At 49.5% G+C, this 26,174-nt stretch overlaps 2 protein-coding genes across 3 annotated transcripts; both read right to left on the bottom strand.

Moving 5' to 3' along the window:
• Positions 1-771: 771 nt before the first annotated feature.
• Positions 772-4,446, bottom strand: TLDC2 (TBC/LysM-associated domain containing 2). The gene is made up of 6 exons (XM_083873458.1): positions 4,371-4,446; positions 3,410-3,565; positions 2,822-2,974; positions 2,580-2,675; positions 1,962-2,035; positions 772-1,444 (listed from the first exon to the last, which is right to left on the bottom strand). The coding sequence occupies exons 1-6, from the start codon at positions 4,401-4,403 to the stop codon at positions 1,309-1,311; spliced, it is 648 nt and encodes a 215-aa protein (XP_083729584.1). The 5' UTR covers positions 4,404-4,446; the 3' UTR covers positions 772-1,308.
• A 2,552-nt stretch (positions 4,447-6,998) lies between these two features.
• On the bottom strand, positions 6,999-25,902 carry PIGU (phosphatidylinositol glycan anchor biosynthesis class U). Of its 2 annotated transcripts, none has more exons than XM_083873384.1 (12): positions 25,761-25,902; positions 24,062-24,126; positions 22,721-22,780; positions 21,752-21,814; positions 20,406-20,515; positions 18,699-18,799; positions 16,629-16,726; positions 14,664-14,839; positions 14,000-14,143; positions 13,083-13,207; positions 11,176-11,318; positions 6,999-8,465 (listed from the first exon to the last, which is right to left on the bottom strand). In XM_083873384.1, exons 1-12 carry the CDS (start codon positions 25,888-25,890, stop codon positions 8,352-8,354), a joined length of 1,329 nt encoding a protein of 442 aa, XP_083729510.1. In that variant the 5' UTR covers positions 25,891-25,902; the 3' UTR covers positions 6,999-8,351. The 2 variants fall into 2 exon arrangements, with proteins under 2 accessions (XP_083729510.1, XP_083729511.1); XM_083873385.1 differs by having other exon boundaries at positions 14,664-14,818.
• Positions 25,903-26,174: the final 272 nt, after the last annotated feature.

Here is a 26,174-nt window from a genome sequence, read left to right as displayed (position 1 = left end):
TCTTAAATCCATTCCCACCTATTTCTCTGTGAATCTCCCGGCCTGTGTGGATGTGTGCTGCAAGGATTAAGTGCCAGCTGTGGGAGAGATGGCACAGGTTGGCCATGGGAGATGGAATCATCAGGGAAATAACTGGTGATGTTCAGCACAGGTACTCAAGGGCTGGGAGGGTGGATAGGTCTAAAGCACTGAGGGCTGGGGCTCCATGGGATCCAGGCCTCACAAAATTGCGGATCTAGGGAGAGGAGCTGATGTAAGGTGAGGTCATGGGGCAATACTTCAGCTGGATGTCCAGCTGTGCTCCCACAATAAATACATTGGACGTGGTCAAACCAGACAGGCCCTTGCCCTCCCATGGGACCCCATGAACCAGTCCTGCCTGGAATCCCTCTGTGGGGCTGGTTCTGCTGCTTGGACAGGGGTGGTGGATGAGGAGGAGGAGATCTGGCTAAGCGTCTATGAATAAGAGGCTAAACCCTGTCAGCCAGGCAAGAGGCAACAGGTTGTGGAGCTCTGGGTGGGAAGGGCTCTTGTCATCCTCTCCTGATGAGGAAGCCCTGGTCCTCACACGGTGACAGATAGAGGGTGTGGATGTGCCAGAGGGGGATGGGTCCCTGAAGTAGTGCTCCGGGCTGACCCCCACTCTTGCTGTGGCCACACAGCCTGGGCTGGGACAGGACATGGCTGTCACAGCTCTCAACCTGCTCCTCACCAGGGGTCCTGTACATCTTCACAGAGCCATTCAACACTTCCGGGGCAAGGATGAGGCTGGGAGGAGTTTATTGAGGGATGGTGACTGCTGTCTCCAGCACTGCCAGATCCAGCCCTGGGGGCAGAGGCTGCCTGGGCTTGCTCAGTCCTACAGGCATCACTGCTCTTGAAGCTTCCTTCTCCGTGTGGGGCCCTGCTGTGTCCAGTTCTGCCATGTTCCCTCTTCTTGGGGCAGTTCTGCCTCATCCCAGCCATGTGGATTGGGCTTGGGGTCGAGACTAGGGTTAGAGTTAAGTTTAGGTTTACTTGGCCTGTGCCACTGTGGGCCCATGCACACACTTTGGGCTCTCCAGACACATGGCAGCAACACTGCAGGCCTGAGATCCGATTGCTGTTTTTTTCCAATCACGCTGCCCCCACCAGCTGTTCTTTCCCCATAAAATCGGGATATTATAGGGAGCAGGTGAAAGGAGGAGGGGGTGGGGCTGGCAGCATCCCGCAGGCTCTGAGGGTACTGTCAGGGAGCAGCTGTGCTCACGACATCAGTCCAAATCATCCCCTCTCTAGCACCTTTTTCCTTGGATGTCTTTAGTGGGGTCAGGCCAGACCCCACATTTCCAGATCCTGGATGCAGAACTCCTCCCGGTGTGAGAGGGTCTCGTTGTCGAAAGTCTCGCAGGGCTGGCTGCCCCCGTGGTGTAGATCCCCGTCCAGCCACAGCCCAAACCTACCGCTACGAATGTGCCGAGAACACGATCAGCTGCGACCTGCCTCCTTCATGGATGGAGACCTCCCATGCCACCTCCTCGGCGACCAGCCACCCCCTGTTCTCACTCTCTGTTCCCCAAGATGGCCATGAGACGGGACAAGCAGCTGGACCAGGTCTGCTACCAGGTGCCCACAGGCGCGGAGCGGGCTGGGAGCGGCAGGAAGCGGGCTGGGAGCGAGTAGGGAGCGAATAGGGAGCGGGCTGGGAGCAACAGGGAACGGGCATGGAGCGGGCTGGGAGCGTCAGGGAGCGGGCTAGGAGCGGGCTGGGAGCGGGCTGGGAGCGGGCAGCCCTTCCCGCCCGCGGTAGGGTTAGGGAGTGAAAGGCCCAGTGCTGCTGGACAACCGGTGCCAGTGTTTTGGGGTCCAAACCAGGTGTCTGGACCCACCTCCCCAGAGCAGCCTGGGTTCCCGTGATGGCTCTGATGGCCATCGGAGACGGTGGCACTCTGAACGGCTGAAGTTGCCGGCGCAGTTCCTACCTGCCCCCACCGACCATCAGCAGATTCACATCCCCTTTCACGAAGAAGTCGTTCTTGCCCGTCCACCTGAACACCTGCATGGGGACAGGACGCAGTGGGGACCGTGGACTGGAGCAGTGTCCCCATTCCCATTCCTGTCCTGTCCTGTCCTCAGCTGGGCGCTGCTGAGCCAAACTGGTTCTGCTCGGGCACCTCCTTGTTCCACGTCTCCAGAAGACCTGGCGGAGCCTGTGGTTCTGATCCATCCCTGCCAACAGCCCCGTGGGCCCTGCCAGGGGACAGCTGCCACCACTAACGCCCCGTCACACACACAGCTCCCCAGCGGTGCCAGGGCATGTGGCTGCCTCCTCATTCTGCCAGCCCAGAGCTGGGCTGCGACCGCCCGGCCATGTGGAGGAAACCTGGTGACACCCAGCTGGGCAGGGCCCCTTATCTGAGACTCCCTCCCTGCACACTGCCTGGAATTCACCTTCTACCACCAGCCCTGGACAAACCTGGGGCGCTGCTGCCCACACGTCTGGCCAAGGGCACCCCCTTCACCCCAGATCCCCCCCAGCACCGCGGGGACCCCCAGGCGTGGCCCCGTACTCGGGACACGACCAGCACCTGCAACCGCACCTTCAGCTCGGGGCAGAAGGAGAAGAGGAAGGTCTCCCCCGTGCCGTAGAAGCCGCTGCTGCTGCGAATGGCGCTGGCGGAGAAGGCACCGAAGGCCTGGGGAGGCAGAAGGGGGAGAATCACGGCGCGGTGTCCAGAGGGACTTCCAGCGCCGGGACGTGTCCCTGATCGGCAAACGGAGCGAGGAGGTGCCCAGGCCCCGTGTGACACCGGCAGCCCGGCTGGGGAGGGCACGGCCGTACTTGCGCTTCCGTGTCCCTGATGAGCAGCAGGGCCGGGGAATCCGGCCGGGCCCCGCTCCGGTACAGCGTCTGCAGGCTGAAGCCGTCCCGCCCGGTGGAGTAGAGCAGGTGCCAGGGCTGCTGCGTCAGGCGCGGGGGCAGCTGGGGGCCCAGCTGGGGCACAGGGGCCTTAGACGGTGCTGACTGGCTAAACATCCTCCCCTGCCCCAGCACAAACCTGAGAGATCTCGAGAAGTGGCCCCACACATTATCCCTCCAAGCAGCCTCGCAAGACACGTGAGCATCCATCCGAGAGATGGTCCCAGGCGCCCTCCCCTTCAACACGTTCCCAAAGGAGTCTCCTCAAGGCCCCGGCCGTCCCAGCAGCGTCCTGGGATACTTCCCTCAAGCTTCCTCCCCCTGCAAACCCTTCTGAGATGGCTCCCCAAACATCCTTCCCGCCAGGAGGTGACTGAGGTGACTGTCCCCAGGCACAGGGGAATGTCACCCATCTGGCCTCACACTGGACCATTCCACTGTCAAGGCTGTGGGTAGGGGGCAGGTGAGCCGGAGGGTGGGAGTCCCTGTGCAGGCTGGAGGGTGCCTCACCTCCTCGATCTCCCTGTCCTGTAGGATGCTGCTGGGCGTGCTCAGCATCAGCCTGCAGGGCTCCTCCTCAGCTCTTGCTGGGGCTTCTTCCCAGCCCCGCTGTCCCTCTCCAGCTGGGTCCTCGCATCCCATGGGCAGGTCCTCATCCTGGTCGGGCTGGGAGTGGCGGATGGTGAGCATCCCTGTGGGCCTGAGGAGGAGCAGGTCCCGAAACCGCCCGGCTTGTGGTGTCTCTCATCCTCTGTCCAGAGGCTGGGAGAAGGGGCCCGAAGTCCACGGGAATCGGCACCAGGCTGAGCCTACAGCCCAGCTCCCGGCTGCCTGCTGCTCCCGACAGCCCAGGTTTCATGCCATGCCGTGCCAAGCGGTGCCATGCCGTGCCATGCCTGGCACCCCGCCAGGCCGTGCCACCGCTGCACACGGAATTTCAAGGGCGTATGGCCACCCGACAGGGAAGAAGGGGTGGAGAAGAAGGAGGAAAAGAAGACAGGGAAGGCTTCTACAGCTGCAGCCCCCGCAGAAGCGGTGAAAGCCTTGTCTTTCCCCTGTTTGCCCATGACCAGGCTGACCCCGCAGTGTGGAAGGGGGTCGGGGATATGCCGCGGTCCTGGTGGCCGCTAATGAAAAGTGTCTCAGCCAGCCACGTGCTCAGGATGGCTGTGGGTGCAAGCCAAGGGCAGGTGGACAGCAATTCCTTGCCCGCTACCCTGAGGAGCCAAGAGGAGTGAGTGAGTGCAGCCCCGGGCCGCAGGAGATCTGCCCCCGGAGTGTCTCGACCGTCGGGAGGCAGTGGGCTGCAGGGGCACGTTCCACGTGTGCCCAGCACCCCCTGCACCCCTCCAGCCCCCAACTCTCCACAGGGGAGCCCCCCCTCTGTCTGTCCAGCCTGGCTGGTGCCTCCCGGCATGGCCCCAGAGCTCATTCCTCGCTGCCATGTGGGACCCTGTCACGATGGACTTACCAGGAGCTGGTAGCGGACTCGGAGCCCCCTCATTGCAGGTGTTTCTGGGGTGCTGGGAGTGCGCCTCCAGGGAGCCCTGGACGCCGCCCCGGGGTTAATGTTCAGCCGCGCCGGCCCCTCCCTGGCCATCGGTGCGTGACAGGGCGGGTGTGGATGCCAGCAGCCTGTCCCGGCTCGTGGGGGTCCGGAATGTGCATGGAACTGGGATGCGTGGGCAGACATCCCCCTCCAGCCAGGTGCTTGGTGGCCGGTGGTTGTCACCTCTTCTGCACCCTGGCTGTCGTCTGGAACCAAGCAGGGAGCCCCAGGGCCAGAGGCTGCCCTTGTTTTGGCATCACCGGGGCAGGTTGTGCCGAGTTGCTCTTTGCAACATAACTGTTGCAATGGTTGTAGCAACTGCCAACACCTGAGTGGTGGGATGACCCTGGCTGGACACCAGGCACCTGCCAAAGCTTCTCTCACTGCCTCTCTCACCGCCCTCCTGCTGGGCAGGGCAGAGAAAATACAGCAAAAGGTTCATTAGTTAAGGACCGAGTGAGATCCCTCATCATATATTTTCAGGGCAAAACAAACTTGAATTAGAGATATATTAACTGAATTTATTACTAACAAAATCCCAGCAGGATAATGAGATGTAAAATAAGACCTTAAAAACGCCTTCCCCACACCTCCCTCCTTCCCAGCTCTGACTCCTCCCCTCCAGCAGTGCAGGGAGATGTGGAATAGGGGTTATGATGAGGTCATCAATACCCGTTTATTCTGCTGCTACTCTGGGAGATTTGGAGTCCTTCCCCTGCTCTGGCGTGGGCTCCTCCAGGGGCTGCAGGTGGATCTCTGCACCCCCAGGCTCTCCATGGACTGAAGGGTACAGCTACCTCCCCATGGGCTTCTCCACAGAATCCTAGGGGAATCTCAGGTCCAGCTCCTGAAGCAGCTCCAGCCCCTCCTCCTGCCCTGCCCTGGGTATGTGCAGGACTGTTCCTCTCACATATTCTCACTCTGCTCTTCTCTGGGTGCAATTACATCTGCACAATAACTTCTCTCTTTTCTTCTACCTAAATCCCTGATCCCCGAGGCATCACCACCACCTGTTCTGGGCTGTGCCTTGGCCAGCAGTGGGTCCATCCTGGAGCCATCTGGAGTTGGCTCTGCCAAACACAGGGGAAGTTTCTGGCAGCTTCTCACAGAAGCCACTTCTCTAGCCACTCCACTACCAAAACCCAGACACATAAGCACAGTACAGGAGGCCCAGGTGGCACATGACCCTCACTCTGAGGGAGCCAGCTTGGGACTGGCAGCTGAGGGAGGGAATCGCTGGCAGAAGGACCTGCCAGCCTCAGGTGCCTCTGGAGAAGTCCCTGCAGACCAGGGAAGAGGTGCAGTGCTCTGATGTGGCCCCTTCTCACTCATGTCACCCCCAAACCACTCAGCCTGGCTGTGAGCCTGTGGGTCCAAGTGCAAGAACACTCCATTTATGGCAATCCAAGACTTCCTGTGTGCCTTGCATGGTGGCACAATGGCCTTGGTGCCTAGCCCAGGCCCTGGGCCCACTGCAGGCATTTTTGGGTTGTTCCTCATCTGCACAGCAGGTCCTCTGCAGCCCTGCTGGGTGTCTGCTCTGTTGTGCCCACCAGCCTCCAACATCAGTGGGAGTTTGGAGGTTCCTGGTGCCTGTCATTTGGTGACTGGCAATACTTGGTGGTGACCAGGCAGTTCTGGAGCACCCAAAAACTTCCTCTGGGATGCTGGGCAGGAGCCAGGACAGGGCTCCCAGTCCCTGCCTGAGCTGCCTTAGCATGGCAATCCCTATCCCTTCTCCTGGCCCCACCCATCCATACCCCTGACCCTGATTCCGTCCCTGTCCTTGACACCATGCCTGCCCCCGCCCTATCCCTTTACCCCTTCATTCTCCCTGGCCTTGCCCCTCTGCATACCTCTGCCTTTTCCCTGCCCTCGACCATGCTCCTGTCCCCTCGCCCCCAGCAGTGCTCATGTCTCTGCCCTTGCTCCTCCCCTGCCCCAGTGCTCACCTCATGACCTTCCTCAGGACTGCTTGAGTTCAAATTTGGGACTTGCTCCTTCAGGATACCCAGACCGATCCAGCCCAGGGGGCTGGGTGTGGGCACAGATCCAGGAACAAATCCAGGACAGGGACAGCACCTGCAGCTCTCAGCTCAGTCCTGCTGCCTCTCAGTCCCGTCACCATCTCCTTCCTCATGGCTAATTATTGTTGGCTTTGCAGAAAGAGGGGCTGTAACGTGAACACCCTCCCATAGCTCCCTCCAGTTAGTCATTCTCTCCATTTCTCTTACACCACTGGTTACTGCCTGGTTACCCGTACATACCCGGCCTTCCATAAAGTCAGGGGGTGTTTCAGCCTGCCCCAAAGACCTGTTTCCTTTTTTGTCACTTGTTTGCCACTCCCAACCCATGTTTGATTTCAAATCGCCTCCCAGCCTCCTCCATGTGACTCTCGGTCCCTCCCACACCTCCCTCACCATGCAGCCCCCACAGCCATAGAGCACATGAGGTGTTCAAAACTTGCACAGTTTATTTTGCTCCTTGCCATGGCCCCGCCGAGGGCGGCCGGAGGCTCCCCCCGGGCCCGCCCCAGGCCGGGGCTGGCTGGGAGTGGCTCCAGCCCCCAAAGCGCTGACAGCAGTGCAGTAAGGCAAAAGTTTGAATTGTCCGGAAAGAAAGATCTGTTTACACACCTGCCTGGGCACATCTGTCTCTCAGTTGCTCGGTACCAGGTGCAGTTTGGTTTCCATGTCACATTCCCAACCCTCTGGATGCCCCTGGGAGCAGTGGTGATGCTGGAGGCAGCTGTCACGCTCTGGTCACCACATCTCAGTTGCCACCACACAGCCAGCAGAGCTGGCGGCTTCACCTCAGAGTGCCACATTCACGGGGCAGCAGCAGCAGCTGCGAGGTGAGGTGGTCTGAGCACAGAGAGGAGTGGGGGGACCAGGGGAGCTGATTTAAAGAAGCCCCTGTGCACAGCCATGAGCCCAGCACTGACTGGCACAGGGGTGACACAGGCAAATGCACATCCAGTAGTGATAAGCAGCTGCAGAACAACTCCATAACAGCAGTGGCTGAGTCCTGCATTCGCTCTGGGGCCTTACAGGGAGATTGTGACAGTCTCTCTTGGTTCTGGCTGCTGCCCCAGGTGATCGCAGCAGCACAGTGTGAGCCCAGCACTGCCAGGCTTTGTCACCCAATAGAAACTGGGAGCAGTCAAGAGTCCGTCTCAGTAGTATTCCTTCTGAGACCTCCAATGCCTCTGTGCAGCTCCTGGCACGGCTGTGTTGCTCCAATAGGACAGAGCAGTTAGTTACCTGGCACCCACCCTGCTCCTGGATCCCATCTCAGTTCTGGTTCCTACTTGTGTTTGAGTGCTGAGGTTACCAGGTGTGGCAGCATCTCCAGCCTTCCTGCAAGGTCACTCAACCCTTGGTCACCTGACCCTTTCACAGCACCCACTGTGACTGAGCACATAGGATTCTTCCAGATCCCTCAACAGCAGAACCACCAAAAAATGGAATCTGCAGCCAGGGCTGGGGCACCAGCTACAGAGAGTGCCTTGTGCCAAGCATGAGTGTTACTGGTCAAAGCAGTGGAGGGGAAGATCCCTGGAGAAGCAAACATCTCCAAGAAGCAGTGGTGGAAAACAGTTCATGGTCTGAGCTCCAGCCCTGGGTTTAGCTCAGACACTCATTCCTGCTGGATTTCCCAGAGCTGATGGCTGAGGTCGGAGTGAAAAGCACAGCTGAGGGGGGAGACACTGCAGCTCTGACAGTCTGTGCTGAGCCTGCAGCTCAGGAGGGTATTCCCAGAACCATGACCCTTTCTTTCATTTGTACATATCATTCCCAAAGTCAGACCTCATTCAGGGAACCCTCCCCACCCACCCCATGTACCGCAAGCTTTGCACATTCCTCAGAGTGGTCCATGTCCCAGGAAATGGTGGTATAATCCTTATTTCAAAACCAGCATGGCCTCTGTCCCATCCTGCCTTGTCAAGTGGAGTCCATGAGTGAGGTAGTATTCCCGCCGGAGGAAGGCATAGAAATAATCCGAGATGAGCAAGATCTGTGGAGTAAGATGTTCAGACACATCAGTGGTGCTTCAGAGCAAGGAATACAGAGGGACGTGTGTTGGTGACACTCTGTCAGGGGTTAAGCAGCTCCTGGGATGTTCAGCACATGGTGCTGGAGGAGCCGCTGTGATCTTGGGAACACCTTGTCCATCCCCTTGCCATGTTAAGCCAAGGGAGACTTGGCTTAACAGTAGCTCCATAATCTGGCCAAAATGTATGACAATGGCAGGTCCAGCTGTGCCACAGCTGCACAGACATCTCAGCTGAACCCACAGGACTCCTTCTAACCAAGGGCTGCCCCAGAATCACAGGGTCATTTTAGCTGGAAAAGACCTCTAAGATCAACAAGTCCCACTTTTGACTGATCCCCCACTATGTCACCCAGCCCAGAGCACAGTGCCACATCCAGGCATTCTTTGGACAACTCCAGAGTCTGACTGAGTCCCAGGGACTTCACCAGCTACCTGAGTAGCCCCTTCCAATGCCTAACCATGTTTTCTGTGAAGAAATCCCTCCTAAGGTTCAACCCGAACCTTCCCTGACACAGCTTGAGGCTGTTTCCTCTCATCCTGTCCCTGTTCCCCAGGAGCAGAGTCTGATCCCCCCAGCTGCACCCTCCTGTCAGGGAGTTGCAGAAGGTCCCCACTGAGCCTCCTTTTCTCTAGGCTGAGCCCCTCCAGCTCCCTCAGCTGCTCCTGGGGCTCAGTTCCCTTCTCTGGACATGTTCCAGCCCTGGTATGTCTTTCCTGAATGGAGGCGCCCAAAAATGGACACAACACTTGAGGTGCCTCACCAGTGCTCAGCACAAGGGACAATCACTGCCCTGGTCCTGCTGCCACACCGTGGCTGGTACAGGTCAGGTGCCCTTGGCCTCTTGCCCACCTGGGTACACCAGGCTCTTGGTCAGTTGCTGTTGATCAGCACCCCCAGGGCCTTTCCTACTGGGCACTTTCCAGCCACTCTGCCCTAAGACAGGACACCTTTGGCTGTACTGAGGCACACGGTGGGACTGTTCACATGCCTGGGGGCCTTGAGATTGCAGGAATAGGTGACAGTGGATTCTCTAAAGTTGCCACCTTGGGAAACTGCGACTACTGGGGCAGACTGGGCTGTGGTAGTGACCTGCTGACTCAGTAGTGCCATTTGTCACTTAACCTCTTGCAGAGTGACCTTCCCGCAGGACTGCTGCCCTCCATTTGGAAACAGAAGCAGGTAACTACAGTGGAAAAACCTTCTCAGTGCCAGCCTGAGCTGGTCATGTCCTAGTGTGCAGATGCCACTTAAAGCATCCCTTTGGCACTATGTCACCTGAAGTACGTGGCACTGCTAAGGGCACAGAGTGAGGGACAGTCAGAGCCTGCCTGGGTTACTGTGCAATACAGCACAGAAAAACAGAGCAGCTGCTGCAGAGGCTCAATGGCAGGACAGGAGGGGATGGAGGACCAGGTGGAGAGCAAGGGAAAGAGAAAGAGGGCTGCAGACTGCTGAGGTCAGGGGAGAAAGTGTGAAGAAGAGATGCAGGGACGGGGAAACAGCCATGATGTGCCTGCTTTGCTGAATTGTTGACAGGCTCTGTCAGGGCAGGTGATTTTAACTTTAACTAAGGTTCTCTCCAGATATCTAAATGGGAAAAGAGCTGAGGTGAGTGGGGATGTGGGCTAGGTCTTTCTCACAAGGAAATCAGACAAGAAACTTTTGCTGTCTGCATTTACACAGAGCACAAGACCTTGCAGGATCTATTGCTATGACTCTCTCAGGTAGGAAATAAAATCCTCTTAGAATATCAACACCTGCTATTTCTAATTAAAGTTTTATTATTCCTTTCATTCCATAGCAGGACATGTAATGAACCACTCCCAGTTTCCTGTAAGCCCCTCTTAGCCGAATCTCTATTCTCCCTCTCACCCTGTGCGGTCTCTTTTGGTTTTACCAAATGAGTGTTTTCCCCATTAATCAAGGGTAAGAGTAGGTAATTTTCTGCCCCTGGCCAAAGTGTTTCCCTGGCTTTAGGAGAAGCAGACAAGCATAAATGGCTGAGGCACATTCAAAATAAAGGCAACTTTAACATGAAAGGAACGTTCTGCTCACCCATACGTCAAACTGCCCCAGGGCTCAGGCATATGACAAGTAGCACAGAGAAGAGGAAGGACTTAAAAAAAAAAAGTTGTAGCACTGGTGTACACTGAGTTCCACTCTTCAAGGGTGCTAAGCTCTGCTTCCCTAAGGCCAGTGGAAGTCACATATCCAGAATGGCCTCAAGAAACGCAGGGATGGCAAGTCCTGGCATCACTGGGACCCTGCATGTGCTGCCATGTCTCAGAAAAACTGGTGCCATGTCCCTGTGTATGTTTTCTGGTGCTACTGCCCTGAGGCTTTCCCATTTCCCCTCTTAGCTCCCCTTCTCCATTCACTTGTGTTTGGTCCTGCCATACTGAGATGCTTTTCCTTGGCTATCAGCAACAGAGCACGGAACCTGCAGTCAGCTGGGTTGGATTGTTAAGCCACAGCTCAAATTCCACAAGAACTCTTTCCCATTAGAGTGCCAGGGCTTGAGGAACAGGCGGAATCCAGAAGGAGAGTCGGGAAGCTGCTATGCAGGACCACACTGGATGCAGAGAGCCAGCCCCATCCTGCAGAATTCACTGTTGCTGACAGGCCACCCAGCTGCCCACAATGCAGCTTCACTTGCCTCACTCTACTGACCTGCCCTATGTTGAAAGTCAACGTGATGGCATAATAAAAATTGGAGTTGGCACTTCCTGCATAAATCCATAGATGCCACAGAACAGGGAACAGGAAGGAGCAGAAAATGAGCACACATGACAGGATGAAGATGTTCCGGAGGACTGTAAAAGAAAACCAGCTGTTAAAATGATGTATTACTGAGCAGTCATGGTCACATAACCAGCAATGGTATTTAGGGTGTGTGCAGGGGGTGAGAGGCACTTGCCAAGACATACTTCCCTCTAATAATCTTCCACAGGTTGCTTTAGTAACTTCCCGGATAGCAGTTGTAAGAAATCCACTATTATTTCCCTTCAAAATAAATACTTTTCCCTTTGTTGCAGTGTGAAATTCCCTGTAGCCCTTTCCTTCTAGGTCCTGCTTCCAAATACTCTTTCTTGGATGACTTTGGCTTTTTGGTATCTACACTACAGTAACCAGCAGCTTAGAAAGGGGTCTTGCCAGCAGCATCCCAATTTGGAGTGCAGAGCACTTTAATCCCTTGCCTCATCAAGTTAACGACAAAGGAAAGACTGAATCTGTGGGTTATAGGAAAAGATACTTTCTCGGGAGGTGGCAAGGAAATGAAAGCACCATAAAAGGAAGAAACTCATACAGGCCAAATGCACTGACAGACACATGACATCGGGAGGTGCAAGAATCCAGCAGTCTGCCTGAGTATGTGTCAGGTTGACAAAAAACCAAGCACAACTTTGTCTAAAAGAACTACCAGGCCAGGAGAGGTTTGGTTCTTCTGTGAAGTGCTTATGCCTGTCCTCTGGCAGCAGTGCTGTAATCCATTCTGACACTTGTGCTGCTGTGCTCAGCCCATGCCCATCACTCTGCAGTTGAGGACAGATGATGTTTTGAGAGCATTGTCACATCCAAGCCTCTTCCCACCTATTTTAAACTTCTTGTTCAGTATGTCTGTTCACACACTGCACGGTGGAAGCATGTGACAGATGACTATCCCTCTCACTGCGTGCTTGGAATGTGGAACTGTACTATACTGAGCAAGGACTTTCAGAAGTTCATCTGCTACAGCTGTGATGTGTTCATGGCCAGCCTGGGGATTCCTGTCCTGTTTGACCACAGCTGCTTTGGCCTCAGCTCTCCTGAGTCTGAAACCCATAGAGCAGATGGATTCCAGGTCTCCTGACTCCTGATTATGTCTCCTACAACATGCAGGTGAGCTGTCCATGCACACACTTGGCCTGGCTTGGACAAAGCTGCAGTGAAAGGCCTGGACAACCTGGCAGGGTTGGTCAAAGTGGTTGGTTTAAGGAAGAAATGCCAGGAAAAATACAACACTTCCAAATCTCCCCATGGAAACAGGTTCGACACACTGAGCCTGATGATCCACAGGAAGCTCTCTGATGATTTTGAGAGCTCAAGAGGGTCTTTTTGAAGCATTTTGGTAAGACTGGACAGTTGCTTGGAGTAATTCAGTTACTTTCACTCTAAGCAAACAGGCAGATGCAAAACAAAGCATGACTGCAAGATCCAGCATTTTCTGGCTGGGGAACTCAACAATTGCAGGAGCGTTGTTCAAATTACACAGCCTTAAACAGGAGTGAAGCATCTGGAGGATGCAGGACTGCAAAAAGTTCTTATAAAAAAGATAATCCTCAGAACAGGTTGGAGAGAGGAGGAAGATAAGGTACAAGTGAAAATTCCCTCTTTGACCAATTTCAACCCAAGTCCTAAAGACATGTTAGACCAGAAGGAAAAACGTCTAAAATCCAGCCTCCTTCTAGACACCCCATGGAGGCCATGAGAGCCTATGAACTTGAGTCTGGTTTGGTTTAGTGGTGACCCTTTAATTTAATTATTTGGCAGGCCCTTTTCTATTCCAGATAAATAATAATCAAGCACAAAGAACTTACATCTGTAAAGGTGGCTCCAGACTGGAAGGAAGGCCATGTACAGTGCAACATCTCCCAAGGTGGGATAGGACTTGAAGATAGAAATGATGGCAAGCTGGACAAACATGAAGAACATAGGGTGTTCCCTGGAAGGGAAAACAAACAAAGGCTAAGAGGATGCAGTAGGGCCTCTGGAAACTGCAAATAAGTATCAGCAAGAGCACAGATGCACTGCAGAATGGGCTCAAAGAGCCTCCTGCAGATCTGTTCTCTCCAGACTAGGCTCTGAATGCTGGGTGGGGTGGATGGAGCAGAGCAGCAGGGTCAGGGGAGGCACATCTGCCACAGCTCTCACCCAGCAACCTTGGGCCTCCCTCAGCACACATTTACCACCAGCACATTGGTCACCTGCACTGTGCTTCCCCAGCTCTGCCCTATTCACCAGAAGCAATTAGCACCTGCCCTCTGATGGTAATTTGGAGAAGCCTAAAGCCCACAGTTATCCCTCTGTACACCTGATCTATCCAGTGCAAGCCAAAGGACAAGCTCATTGAGAATCCAGGTGTGTTAACGGGTGCTTTTATCAGAAAGAAGTCAATGAAGTCATATAGGAAAGTCCTCAAGTTTCCACTTTTTTTCTGACAATGAAGAGCTGGAAGTTCCAGCCAGTTCTTGCTTTCTGACTACAGTGCCTTATGCTGGCACTTCTACAGCCTCCATTTCTGCATCCGTTGATGCTTGCAATACAGAGTTCCACTGCAGAGCCCAAGTAACTCTATTGAAGAGGAACAGAGCTGAAACTATGGGAAATGAAGAGGATAGGCACTGTTAAAAATCTTTTTCAGGCTTTTAGATCAAGACATCCAACTTCAGCCTTAGAAGCTTCCACTGGATAACTTAAGAGTAAAATAGTAGCAGAGAAACACAATTGTACTTACTTTAACTTTATTGCCAAGGGAATGGTGTAGAAGAACACATTGATTTGAAATACACATACGAAGAAAAGACTAAAGTGTTCAAACATCTCTGCAAAGAAGTACCAGAAAAGGCCAATATTGGGTGTCAGGTCTGGAACAGAAAGGCTGAAATTTGAAAAGAAAGTAATGATAAATTTCTTAATGGTTGTTCTTTGCTGCTCTGCTTATATTGCATTAATCAGTCATTGTGTGCTACTGGATGTAGGATCTAAATTGTAAATCCATGAAAGAGAAATCAAACGGATGAAAACATGGAGAGCAGGTTGAAATCCTGCTGAGGAATCCTTCCTGATGTCACAGCAGGATTTAAACCATTCTCAAGCAGATATTTTTCCAGAGAGCAATATTTCACAGCCATGGTAGCTCAACAATCAAATCCATTTCCAATCACTCAGTGTAAAACAGCTCCTGTCATTAATTTTTGCTATTATTCATTTAACAGAAGTTGGAGTTGGCTAATTGCAGCTGTCCTCCACATATTCTTTCTTTTCTTGCATTTCCAGTAAATCACAGACCCCACACTTCCTGGGTCAAGCATACACCCGTGAGTGATGGGCAAGAAACAACCGGGGTGAGGAGGATGAGGCCAGACGGAAAACCATCAGAAAGAATCCTTATTACTTACATAAACCCATAAACAGATGGGATAAAATCCCAGGAGTTGAGCAGGAAGAAGGAGAGGCAGATGATCACCACCAGGCTGCACAGGTACAGGGATGCATACTGCATGGTGTAGAACCAGAAACTTTTGCTTTTCAGTTTGATAGGTATGAATTGACGCTGAAAGAAAAATAGAAGCACCTCATCAGGTGAGGAGCCACAGGAGAGTGTTCAGAACATCATTTTAAATTGGTGAAAGAAAGCATCAAACATCAGCACTATGGTACTTGAAGGAGCAGCTTTCAAGCACAAGTTGCTTGTTGTTCTTCACTCTGGCCAATTAAGTCACGCACATTGCATGTATTCCCTGAACTGTATTTGAAAATACAGTAGCAAAGCTGGTCATTTCTGCTTGCACCGAGTCCGTCGTGTGAGCACATACATAAGTGTAAGATTTTCACACCTCTCCTCATAGCTGCACTGGTAACTCAGACGTTTGCAATATTGCACTGGTGCCTGCCTTCTTGTGCATAACCCCACTGTATGGGGTGACTGAAAGCCCTGTTCCAGAATCCACACCCTGTGGTACCATCACTTGGCCTGGCATCCCTGCTCTGCTGAAATCAGGGCAAGAGGACATCCACAGAGTTCCTAAGCACAAAGGAGCCCCTCTGAAAGCTGGATTCCTCAGACAATGTCCTGCCACTGCCACAAATCCCTGTGACAAATCAACATCAGGGATATCTCACTGCATCAGGTCCCCTGACTGCCTGTGTGCAGACACACATACACAGGGGCCAACACCTTTTGGAATCGCTCAGCATTCTGCAGCTCAGGTCATTGATGTGGCTTTTCCATCTGGCCCTGGGGCTTGCAGTGGCAGATGTGCAGAGAACCTGCCCTGACTGCTGTGGGCTCTTTGTAAAGCTCACTGGGTTTTCTCAGTTGGAGTGGGTTTAATGTCACTTGCTGAGACAATGTAAGCAACATTACCAAAAATTTTGGCAGGACAGATTGAAAAGAGCAAGAGAAAAGTGATTTAATTTTGTAAAAAGAATGCAGGGAAGTTAAATTACAAATTTAGATAAAAGGACACATACTGGCAGGACTGCCTTTAAAAGTTGCAAATTGGGCAATCACATATCAAAGCACATATTGTTTTTGAATTCAAAATACAATGCTCCCACTTCACTCCCAATTTACTTTGACTAAAGTTAAAAGAGAACAAATGAGACCAAAATATTAAAGATATAAATTCTCCTAAAAATCATCAAACTGAAAAAGCAACACTGACTCTGCAGTTCTTCTCTTGCAAAGACTAATAATAATAAAATTCCTGAAAAAAAGAGACATTAATGCCAGATAGAGAAGGAAAATTAATTAGAACTGACTCCCATTCTGTCTGGAAGCTCAGAGATTTGAGAACAGGCTAGTTAAGTGAAGATAAACTATAAAAATCACCATCAGAAGCAACGAAAGCAGACTGGTGAAATGCACAGCAGCAGCACTTCAGAATTAAAATAATTTCAAATATTAAATGTTATCACAAAATGATCTGTGATGTGAGCTGAGCTTCTGCTGGCATCACAGCCTCATCTTGCTGCCACAGCAAGATAAAATTTGCAAGGGCAGCCCTGGGGGGATTCAGGGTCTTGTTAACCGAGAGGGAGAAAGGACAACCAGCCTCTTTCCAGAACATGCTTTCTGCCCTTAAACCCCAACCAGCATTTTCAAACTTCTCTGGGTCTGAGCCCCTCACTGTTGCTCACATGACAACAGCACTTATTTTGGGAAAGTGAAACCCTACTCAGTTCTGTAGGAGAGTTCCTGCTCCCCTCTCCAAACATAGGCATTCCCATTCAGGGTTCAAACTTGCCATGGCTTGAGGAGTTACTTTTTCTGAAACTCTGCACTTGTCTGACTCCTCCCCAGGACTGTCCCTGCACAGCTACAAGAAGACAACAGGTACCAAGAGTTAGAAACCACCTACCTGTAGAAGGTAAAGCAGTGCTGGAGCAAACAGTGTGAGAGGGTAGAGTGACTGGTATGTTGCTAAGGCCAGGAAGACAGCACTTAGGAAGGCACTACCTGCAAAGAAAAAAAAAAAAAAAAAAAAAAAAAAAAAAAAAAAAAAAAAAAAAAGAGTTTATAAGGAACTTTTAGCATAAACAGCCATACAGACAAGAAGTCCAAACGGGAAGAAACTCTAACCCTCTGCAGGGCATTCACAAATATCAGGACATCACTTAAAGGAGTTTTTAGCAGCATGTATCCTGCAGGGTGTCCTCTTGTTAACAACATTTTGAATGGAGAATGACTTATCCCATAATGAAGAACCACTGGCTGGTTTATATCTCCTGTCATTCACACACAGAAAGAGATTCACATAATTCAGTCTATATAAAGCCAAGGCTGGCTGCTGTTAATGCAGGGGAATGCATCCACTTAAGTCATATCTGTATGTAAGAACTGCCACACTGGGCTTGCTGGATAACCTCATCACCAGAATGTGTTACAGCCTCAGCAAAGCCGTGTGCAAGAGAGCAAACAAAGTCTGCAGCTGAAACATTAGCTCTGCTTCACTGATACCAAAACTGAGCCATAGAAAGGATTTGTACACCTTTTCCAAGTGATCTTATAAATATGAATGTCTTTATTGAGGCAGCTTTATTTGAGGTGTCCCAGTGTTGAGCACTTAACATTTCTCAACTACGAGTAACAGAAATAATGTCCAAAAGATCTCGGGTTAAACAATAAAAATACAAGCACCCAGTGCAGTAGTCTGGTTATAGGTACAGACTTGATGGAAGTCTTCTGTAAAAAGAGAGCTCAGACAGCAAGAGCCCTGACTCAGTGCATTGAACCAGCTGTCACCCTGCTGACAGTAAACACTCAGAGAACTCCTCTCTGCTTCCTCCTTTGAAAGGGAAAATGCAGGGTTATTTGGTGATGAACCTCTCCCCTCTCCCACTACACTCTCCTGACAGAAACTTTCCTATCCTGTATTTTATCCAGAGTTCAGTTCTGCACAGATCTAAAGAAGCAATTCCCAAAAATTCACAGTAGTAACCTGATATCTTCTTTGCCCACTTAAACCCTAGACTGCCACACTGCCAGTCAGGGACAAACCACGAGACAGCAACTACAGTTTTGTCTATGACCCAACTTTTGGTCTCAGGATATTGGTGAACAGTTAAAAATCAGTTTAACTAAACAGACCCTGTTGTTTGCTATTGCAAATGCTTTTAAACTAAAGCATCTCCTGACTCAATTAGCCAATATTTATAGGAAAACTTCTTTTGAAAACACTGATAAAAAAAACTATCTATGTCAGCTTTTTTTTTTTTTTTTTTGCAGTGCCTGGGTCTGGGCCCTGCTGGAGACAAAGATCAGACTGACCTTTCCTCTGATCCAGCAGAGAACTCCTTAAAACTTAGGTGACTATTACAAATCATATAGGCTAAAAGATCTGAGCACTGGGGAGTCATAAAAGAAACAGAAAGCTGGAATTATGCACAAAATTAATGAGACAGTGATTCTGACAATCTACTCCACTGGGTTTGGGTGTTTGGTTACTGCTTTTGCTTCCCCAAAGCTCAATTAGTTAATTTCAAACCATGTTTATAACCATGAGTGAAAGCCAAATAATAGATGAAGGCAAATGCTTACTTTTGAATAAAAGTTCAGGAATAAGCTTTGAAAATAAATTGTGTATGACACTTAAGTGCTTACTCACATACAAAAGAAGAGCTCTTATGTTCTGCAACACACAGATGCGTTTCTTCCTGAACAGGAAACTATTTGAAGCCAACCAGGAAAAGGAGTCAGTTTTTGAAGTAAACTCTTGGGTACACCGAGATGAAAGTAAGTTTTCACTTGACTATAAAGTCTCTTGATCTCACAAATTCATGCAGAACTTTGACCTTGTTCCAGTCCTGTTTGTGCCATGTTTCAGTGAGATCTTTATAGAAATCTGTAAAGTTCCCCTGGATTTATTTTTTGTTACATTTCTAATCTTTCTAAAATGTCATAAAGAACCCTTTTTTCTTCACTGCATTACCTTTTATTGTAGCTAAAATGAAGAATGCAATGACAGAGTTGTTGATGGCACAGGTGGACTTTGCCACACAAGACATCACAGTGTAGGGGTTTAACAGGTAGCTGAAAAAGAGCAAAGCTCAGGTTACATTCAAAGGAGCATCTAATTTAAGAGATGTTAAAAAAAAAATGCACTTTGGCTTTTCTTTTTGCTTATTTATATTTGATAGGATCATCTCATCAGCAAATTAATTCAGCTGAACAGGTTCTTCAATCTGAAGCAAAAACCAGACCTCTGGATTGCAGACTTGGACACAGGGACCACAGGGAGCCTGCTACAGAAATGAGACATCGGGAAGATGTCCAAACTGCAAGTTCTGTACTAAAAAATGACTACCAAAAATATTTATTGCTTTGCAGAAGCATTTGTACATTTATTGAGTCAGATCTAGATTTATTGGGTCCAAAGGAAACTTCTTCTGCTAGTAACACCTACTACTACTGAAGAATAAGAAGAAAACATGATGGAAACAAATCTGAGACATAAGTGGAGTTTCCCACAACCCAACCAGGATCCTGCTGTGGCAGAGCAAGCCTTTACGTTCACCACGGCACAATCTGAGCACAAAACCAGCCAGCTGTGCAAGACTGGCATATTTTAATTGGAATTATAGAAAAACTCTTAATGACTTTACATTCCAGAATTCATATCCTTAGTTAGCAAGGATAGCAGCTCCTTTTGGAAATAAGAATTACAATAATCTCATTTAAATAGGTTCAGAGCAAAGAAAAAGGTTTGGAGGACTTACCAATACAGTAAGTATGATAATGTACTGATCAGCCTTGCCAACAACTAAATCACTCATCAGAGTCAGTAGACAGGGCTGATGATTCCCTAATTCTCTCTTTATATTTTCCTATGTCTCTGAGTCCCAGTCTGTTTTTGTCAATTTAATGTCAACTTTGCTGTGGCAATGTGCAAAACAGTCTGCAATTTACGCACTTCACCCTTCTGGCCACAGGGAACATGCCATTTAAAAAAAATAATATGAAAACAAGAAAAAAAAAGGCAATTTATCTAAAGGAGAACTCTCTCTGATACAGAACATTTTGGATAATTTCTTTGTGTCAAAATATCAATTAAAAAAAATCTGTAACAGTAGGCACCTTGCTTGTATATTAGTTTAGTTGAAACCTTCTGAAATAAAAAAAAAAAATGTTTAGTATACAGAAGAACACCAAGACATGAAACTAATAAAACGACAACATGAAAACATCTTTTAACTGTTATAAGCAATTTGGGATATTCAAGTTGTGATACTCAGCACACATTCAGATATTGTGTCCAGCTGCTGAAAAATTCTCCTAACTTTTCTGAAAAGACATCATTTGGAAGGCATAGGATCAATTTTGATAACATTACTAGACAGGCAAAATAAATGGGAAAGTGATCTGTGCTGACACAACATTCTTGTTACCCAGATGATGACCTTATGCTGCTGAGCCCATCTCAAAGGGCCTGAGTGAATTAATTTGTCGCAAACAAGCACATATAAATGCATCTGCTTCCCACTTTCCAACTGGGATTCAGCGTTAATAGGAAATTCAGAATTTCTGCAGGAAAGAAACCAAACTTGACAGTTTTTGAAGGCCCAAATGAGACAAACAAACCCCAAAAGCAGCTGAGGAACCAAAGCAGCCCACTGCAGCCTACAAGGGCAATACTTACAATAGTGCTACCTTGAGGGGGATGTAGTGCATCTCCATGGGTGTCTGGATGAGTTCAGCCACATCTGGTGCATATTTATCCAGTTCTATTAGGAGCTTCTGCTTTTTGAACTGAACAAGGGAGAATGATCAAAGATCGGCAAAAGAGGAGAGGCGTTATTCTGTACTACTTGTGTAATTTTATTTCATACTACTCAGACAGTTACCTGGGGTTTCTATTCCTGTGAAGTATATTCAACTCCCTGGTGTGAGCTAAAATGTATGTTATGTGAGGAGTTTTAGAGAACAAAAAAACCCTATCTTTTCCTAAATACTTAACAACTGAAGTGAGAGTCAGGAGGAAGCAGAAAATTTCTATTTGTTCAAACTTCCTTAATTACCTGTCTTGACACAGCTACCAGTGAATTCACCACACTAGAATCCAATATTCAATCTTCCTAACACTTCTCCAGATCTCTAATGAAAAGCTAACTTTATCCATTCACTGTTCAACACACAAGCTCCTGAAAACCCAAACCCCATACATATGCGGTCGTTGTTGTTTTAAAGATGGATGCTCCTATGACAAATCTCTCTTCAATCTCTTTTATTTTACTAGGCTCTCTATGGAGATAAAAGAGAAATCTGAAATATGAACTGACTGAATTATGTTATGGTGAGACAGAAGGACAGAGATGCTAGCAGTAAATTCTCAACAATCAAAGTAACTCACATATGGAATTCTTCCATGCCTGCAGTTCTATCCTTAACCTCAAAGTCAGAGAATAAGGAACAAGCACATAGCTGGGTGGGAGACCACAGAGACGCTGTAGAAAATGTAGTCTCCCTGCTGATGTTGATACGCTCCTCTGGAATTGCAAAGAGCACAGCACTATTCTTTGAGAGCTGGGAGAAATCACTCACCTCCAAATACACATCCTTATAATTTGAAGGGAACAAGTAGTATTTGATGTCAGACTTTCACCATGCTCACAAGAATGATCTGTCTCACATCAGAACTGCTGGAAGGTTTCACTCCTTCCTTTACACATTTCTAGTCTGTGTATTCACACACATTTCATGCTGTGTGCAAAGAAACCCTCTCCAAGGTGTAACACCCAGGCTGTAGAAGATTGTACACTGCTGTGATCACCCCTCAGTGTGCAGCTACAGACATTGTAATAGTACCACAAAAAATTTAAAATGCCTCAGTTCTCTACCACATTCAGTCCTGTTTATCATTAAAATATGACCAGATTTACTGCAACAAGGACTTGACACCACATCCTCTGGCACATCTTTTCTCTGGCCCAAGATAATTTTATTTCCTGGGAGAAGAGGACCAGCAACACTGGGAAGTCAGCTTACCACAACTTTGTTGAAGTCCTGGATTGCCAAGTAAAGGGCAACAGCAGTTAGCACATCAGTTATCTAAAAAAAGGGACAGACTGATTGTGAACAAAATAAACAAATGGAGAAAAATATACTGGTCACCATTTAACAGGACCTCTGATCTGACTCAGCTCAGGGGAACAAAACACAAGCTTTAAAAATTCTGAAAGGCCATACAGTGCTCTCACACACCACCACTTCACCTTGAAGGCATCAGCTGTATCAAAAATACTTATATTCAAAAAACAAGAGAATAGGGAATTAAGAGGAAAGAAATTGTTCATGGAGAGCAGCACATGAGGGTAATAGAGAGCATCACTGGTGTAGCGAGAGCACAGCAACACCATGGCAGTGCCCAGCTGGTTAAACCCACCTGCAGCATGACAGTGCCGTGAACTGCCTCAGACTGCCCAGCTAGCAGTACAGGGCACACGGGGCTGTTGGCTCTGCATAAGCCCTACCTGGCAGGGACCTGGGCACAGAGACTCCACTGGGTGCTACCTGCAGCCAGCTACAGGACTTCTGTCCTTCTGAATTGTGAAGAAGAACTTGGAGAACAATTTACAAGAGACATATGGAGGATGAACCCATTTGTGCTCCTTGTAGGTCTGGGGTTTGGCAGACAGAAACAGCAATGTAGGGATTAGGCTGGGGGGACAAAGTACTTTCTTACCTATAAAGGATAACATTTGAAATTTGAAATAAAATTACACTTTCCTATCCCTGTGTGGGGTAGTTATCTAAGCAAGAACTCACAAAAAAAAGGAATACGTACAAGAAGCGAAAAGCCTGAATGTGGGTTTGTGCAGGCAAAGCTGCCTTTCTAATTAACTGTGAGCTCAGCAGGAATTTGAGCTACAGGGAGGCTGAAGCACTGAAAAGAGAGATACACTCAGCGTTTCCCTGAATGGGACCTTTCAGGAGAAGCTTTCCATGAGCACTTACCATGAACACCAGTTCAGCATATTCAATCAGGAAGTGAAAGAGATAGATTATCAGCGGGGTCTGAAAGAGAGCAAAAGGGAAATTGATATCAAATACTGTCCAGATAAAATACTGGTGATTTGATGAGACAAACTACAAGAGTTAAGCAGTTCTACAAGTTACTGCCAAAGGTAATTTTCTTTGGCCTATTCTCCAACACTGGTATTTCAGAGCAAAGTGATTAATCAAAGAACACAAAGGTCTTCTCCCTTACAAAGTCCTCAATGCACTTTATAAAAGACACTATCAACCCCAAACTGCAACTGCAACTTTTCAATTCTACTACAATGGTGGTAGACTTACAATAGAAAGCATAAAAAGACCAGCTTTAGAAGGCATTTTTTTTCTAGAAAATCTATTTTTCAGGTTGTCTGTAGGTACTTTTGAAATATTTCCTACATAGCTGTTTCCCCTGCTGTTTAGATGTGTCTTTTATAATGCAAAAGAAGAAAGCATGTTAAAACCACAAAGCAGTAGGGTTACAATCCTATCATCCTGTTACTCCTAGAGTTTTTCCCTTCTAAGGTAAGAAGGAAAGCATCTTTCTGAATTATTCTCATCACACAAAAGTTTAGCCTGGAAGGACTATATTTACATGCTGCAAATTCAGTCTTCACTGTGAGAAAATAATTTTCTTTTTTAAAACTTTAAAAATAGCGTAATGGTCTAAATAAGCATGGGGAAATATTTCACAGCCTGGGAGAAATTCTGTCTAAAGAAGTAGAACTATTGAAAAAAAATCAGTTTTCAGAGGATACCAAGTACCTGCTTCATCCTAGGCAACACTATATATGAGTGTCCCTTCGTATCAGTAAGGCCACTCGAGGGCACAAAGCCCCGCAGGTGCTTAAGTCTTTTGTAGGAACGAGGTGTTTTCAAGATGAGGAATAAATAAACTGCATGCTTGTGCTAGTATTAGAATTTCTCCAAAAGCAGAGACTCTAGGTGCTGATACCTAGTAAATCCTATCAGGGTCTCAGTGATACCATCCCTGCTCCAGCTTGTGCTGACAGAAACAGCTGATGTGAACAGAGCATTTGACTTATTACAGAGTTCCCTCGATTCAAGAGTTTCTTTTTGCAGTAACAAATATGACACTGCCTGCCCCTGCACAGGGAATTCACTGGGATTACCTGGATTTCCTTATACTGGCCACTGCATAGCCACTGCAAACCACACAACTTCAGGTTCTCTGCAGTCTTTGGGACGAAACAGGCTCCCAGCCTTCTCCAGCCTCTGAGCAGCTAAACTAAGACCCCTGCCACTGGAATATCACATTTAAAACCAAGCATGCAAACCAACCTCATGAAAAATGGCTCCAGAGTATGGCGAGACTCCTAAATCCAGCAGAGCTAATCCTTCGACCACTGAAACAGACAAAACACCTGCATTACAACCCTCTAATGTGTGAAGTGAGAGATGTCATGATGATAAAACTGCAGTTTTTAAAATACTGACACTCTAAGAATCTCACATAGAATGAGTGACACTATACCTCCCAGAGCCAGCCAGCCAGCCAGCCAGAACTGATTCACCCCCAGCTCTGCCATGCACGTTCCTGCATGGGCACTCATCACCTATTTATTTGTTTCAGGTAAAAATGTTCTAGATGAAATCTTTTGCACTTAACTCTATATAAATCACATGCATGGTATCTCCTCCTTTTGAGTCACCTATTAAGTGATATATGGCCTCTAAGCTGGAGAAATACTTAATTCCAAGAGGAAAACCACAACATAATACAGAATTTGAACTGTTTTGCCTTATTAGATGTAGAGAGGCCTCAAATGTCCAAAATCACAAGGGAAGAACAGAAATGAGCACATATTGCCAGGCAAAGCAAAAAGCTTTATCACTTGTTGAAACTTTCTGACGTTTTACAGCCTTAATTCAAGTCCTTTGTGCTCATGGAGCTACAGCCTGCCCTGTAATGCATGTGTGTGCTTTTCCATGGAATCTCCACCCTCCTGAGCACAGAGGTTCTCTGGGACTGAGCGGTATGCAGTGAAAGGACCTAAGGGAAATGGGCCCATTTGTTCAGAGGGAAACAGGCAGCACAGTGCAGGAAGACACAAGAGGTGCCCAGTTCACTGACATGCTGCAGAAATAGATTATGGCTGCCACCAACTTCCTGTATCGTAACAACCCAGAGTTTTCAAGATGATTCCACTTTTTCCCTTTACTATCTATATACTTACCTTGATGCTCTAAGGTGCTATTTAGAAAGATTCAATAGCACAGGAAGCATGAAGTGCTACAAACTGGAGAACAGAGGCCTCAGGTCATCAAATGCAGTTGTACATTTGGCCTTTATTACTTCAGGCCACTCTTTTCCACCCCAAAACTACAAATAATTTAACCTACATAGTAACTGGATACCAAAGGGACGTCTTTAAAATAAATGACGGTTCCAAACAGGCCCAGATGATACACAGATGAACGACACTCAAAAGCCTCAGTTACCCTGTAGCTCACTCAGTCTTCAAAAGAGAATTTGAATCGCTGGTAACGTGTGGGGACACCAACTGACCAAGGGAAGTGAACTGGGGGCCGTGCAGGGGTATTCTCACCATGGACACGGTGCCTGTACAGGGACAGCAGAACGGGCCCGGTCGAGGCCGATGGAGCCACACGCTCTGTGCTGGGTGAGAGACGCACCCGTTCGTGTGACATTACCAGTGTCCCCGCCAGCTGTGAACCGCGACGTCCTGGTTCCAGCCCCGTCCTCTGCCTCCAGCCCCACGGCCCTCCCGCCCCCCAGAGTCGCCGAGCACCGGCCCTCACGGGCTCCTCCCGGGCACAGCTGCCCAGGGCCCTTTCGTGCAGCTCTGGTTCGGGCCCGGACGAGCACAGCCCGGCCCGGCCCGGGGCGCAGCCGGGCGCTTTCCCCGCGAGGCCGCTTCCAGCCCGGCGCCCGGCGCCCGGCCGGGATCACGCCCTGCCGCCCGGCTCGAGAGGTCCTGCCGCCTTGGCTCCTCTGCGCCGCCCCCACGGGCCTCACCTCGCTTCCAAGCGTTTAGCGGGGACGCCACCTCGACCCGCTCGGCGATGAAGACGGCGAGGCTGGAGCGGTAGAGCGCGGCGCGCACCGTCACCGCCGCGAGCACCACCAGCACCAAGGGGGCCGCCATCCCAGCGCGCGTTCCGCCGCTGCCGCCGGCTGTAGTTCCCGGGCGGCGCCGGGGAACACGCCGCCAATGCACCGGCCCGCCCCGGCAGACTACATATCCCAGCGGGTCTCGCGCCGCCGCCTCCCGGCACACCTCGGAACTACGGCGGCCGCGGGGGGTGAGGAGGCCAAGTAAGCAGGAGCGCGCTTGGAGCGGCCAGGCGGGGGCCCCGCTCCCCTCCCCCGGGCTGTCCCTATCGGGTCGCCCTTGCCCAGGGTGGCCACACGGGGCAGCCTCTCCTCAGC

Source organism: Zosterops lateralis (genome assembly GCF_965231275.1).
Source record: "Zosterops lateralis genome assembly, chromosome: 16".
NCBI lineage: Eukaryota > Metazoa > Chordata > Aves > Passeriformes > Zosteropidae > Zosterops > Zosterops lateralis.
Note: the sequence above shows the minus strand (reverse complement) of the source record. Positions and strands in the feature narration are given on the sequence as shown.

Bases quoted from the DNA above. Each gene is read 5' to 3' on its own strand.
- PIGU (XM_083873384.1), bottom strand. From the start codon at position 25,890: ATGGCGGCCCCCTTGGTGCTGGTGGTGCTCGCGGCGGTGACGGTGCGC. The intron at 22,781-24,061 runs GTTGGTTTGCAT...GCTCTCTTTCAG, and splicing joins CTGGAGCCATTTTTCATGAG to ACCCCGCTGATAATCTATCT. The intron at 8,466-11,175 runs GTCAGTAGAGTG...CTTACTCCACAG, and splicing joins TGACTTTCAACATAGGGCAG to ATCTTGCTCATCTCGGATTA.
- TLDC2 (XM_083873458.1), bottom strand. From the start codon at position 4,403: ATGAGGGGGCTCCGAGTCCGCTACCAGCTCCTG. The intron at 3,566-4,370 runs GTAAGTCCATCG...CGCCACTCCCAG, and splicing joins GAGTCCGCTACCAGCTCCTG to CCCGACCAGGATGAGGACCT. The intron at 2,975-3,409 runs GTGAGGCACCCT...CCTGTGCCCCAG, and splicing joins AGGACAGGGAGATCGAGGAG to CTGGGCCCCCAGCTGCCCCC.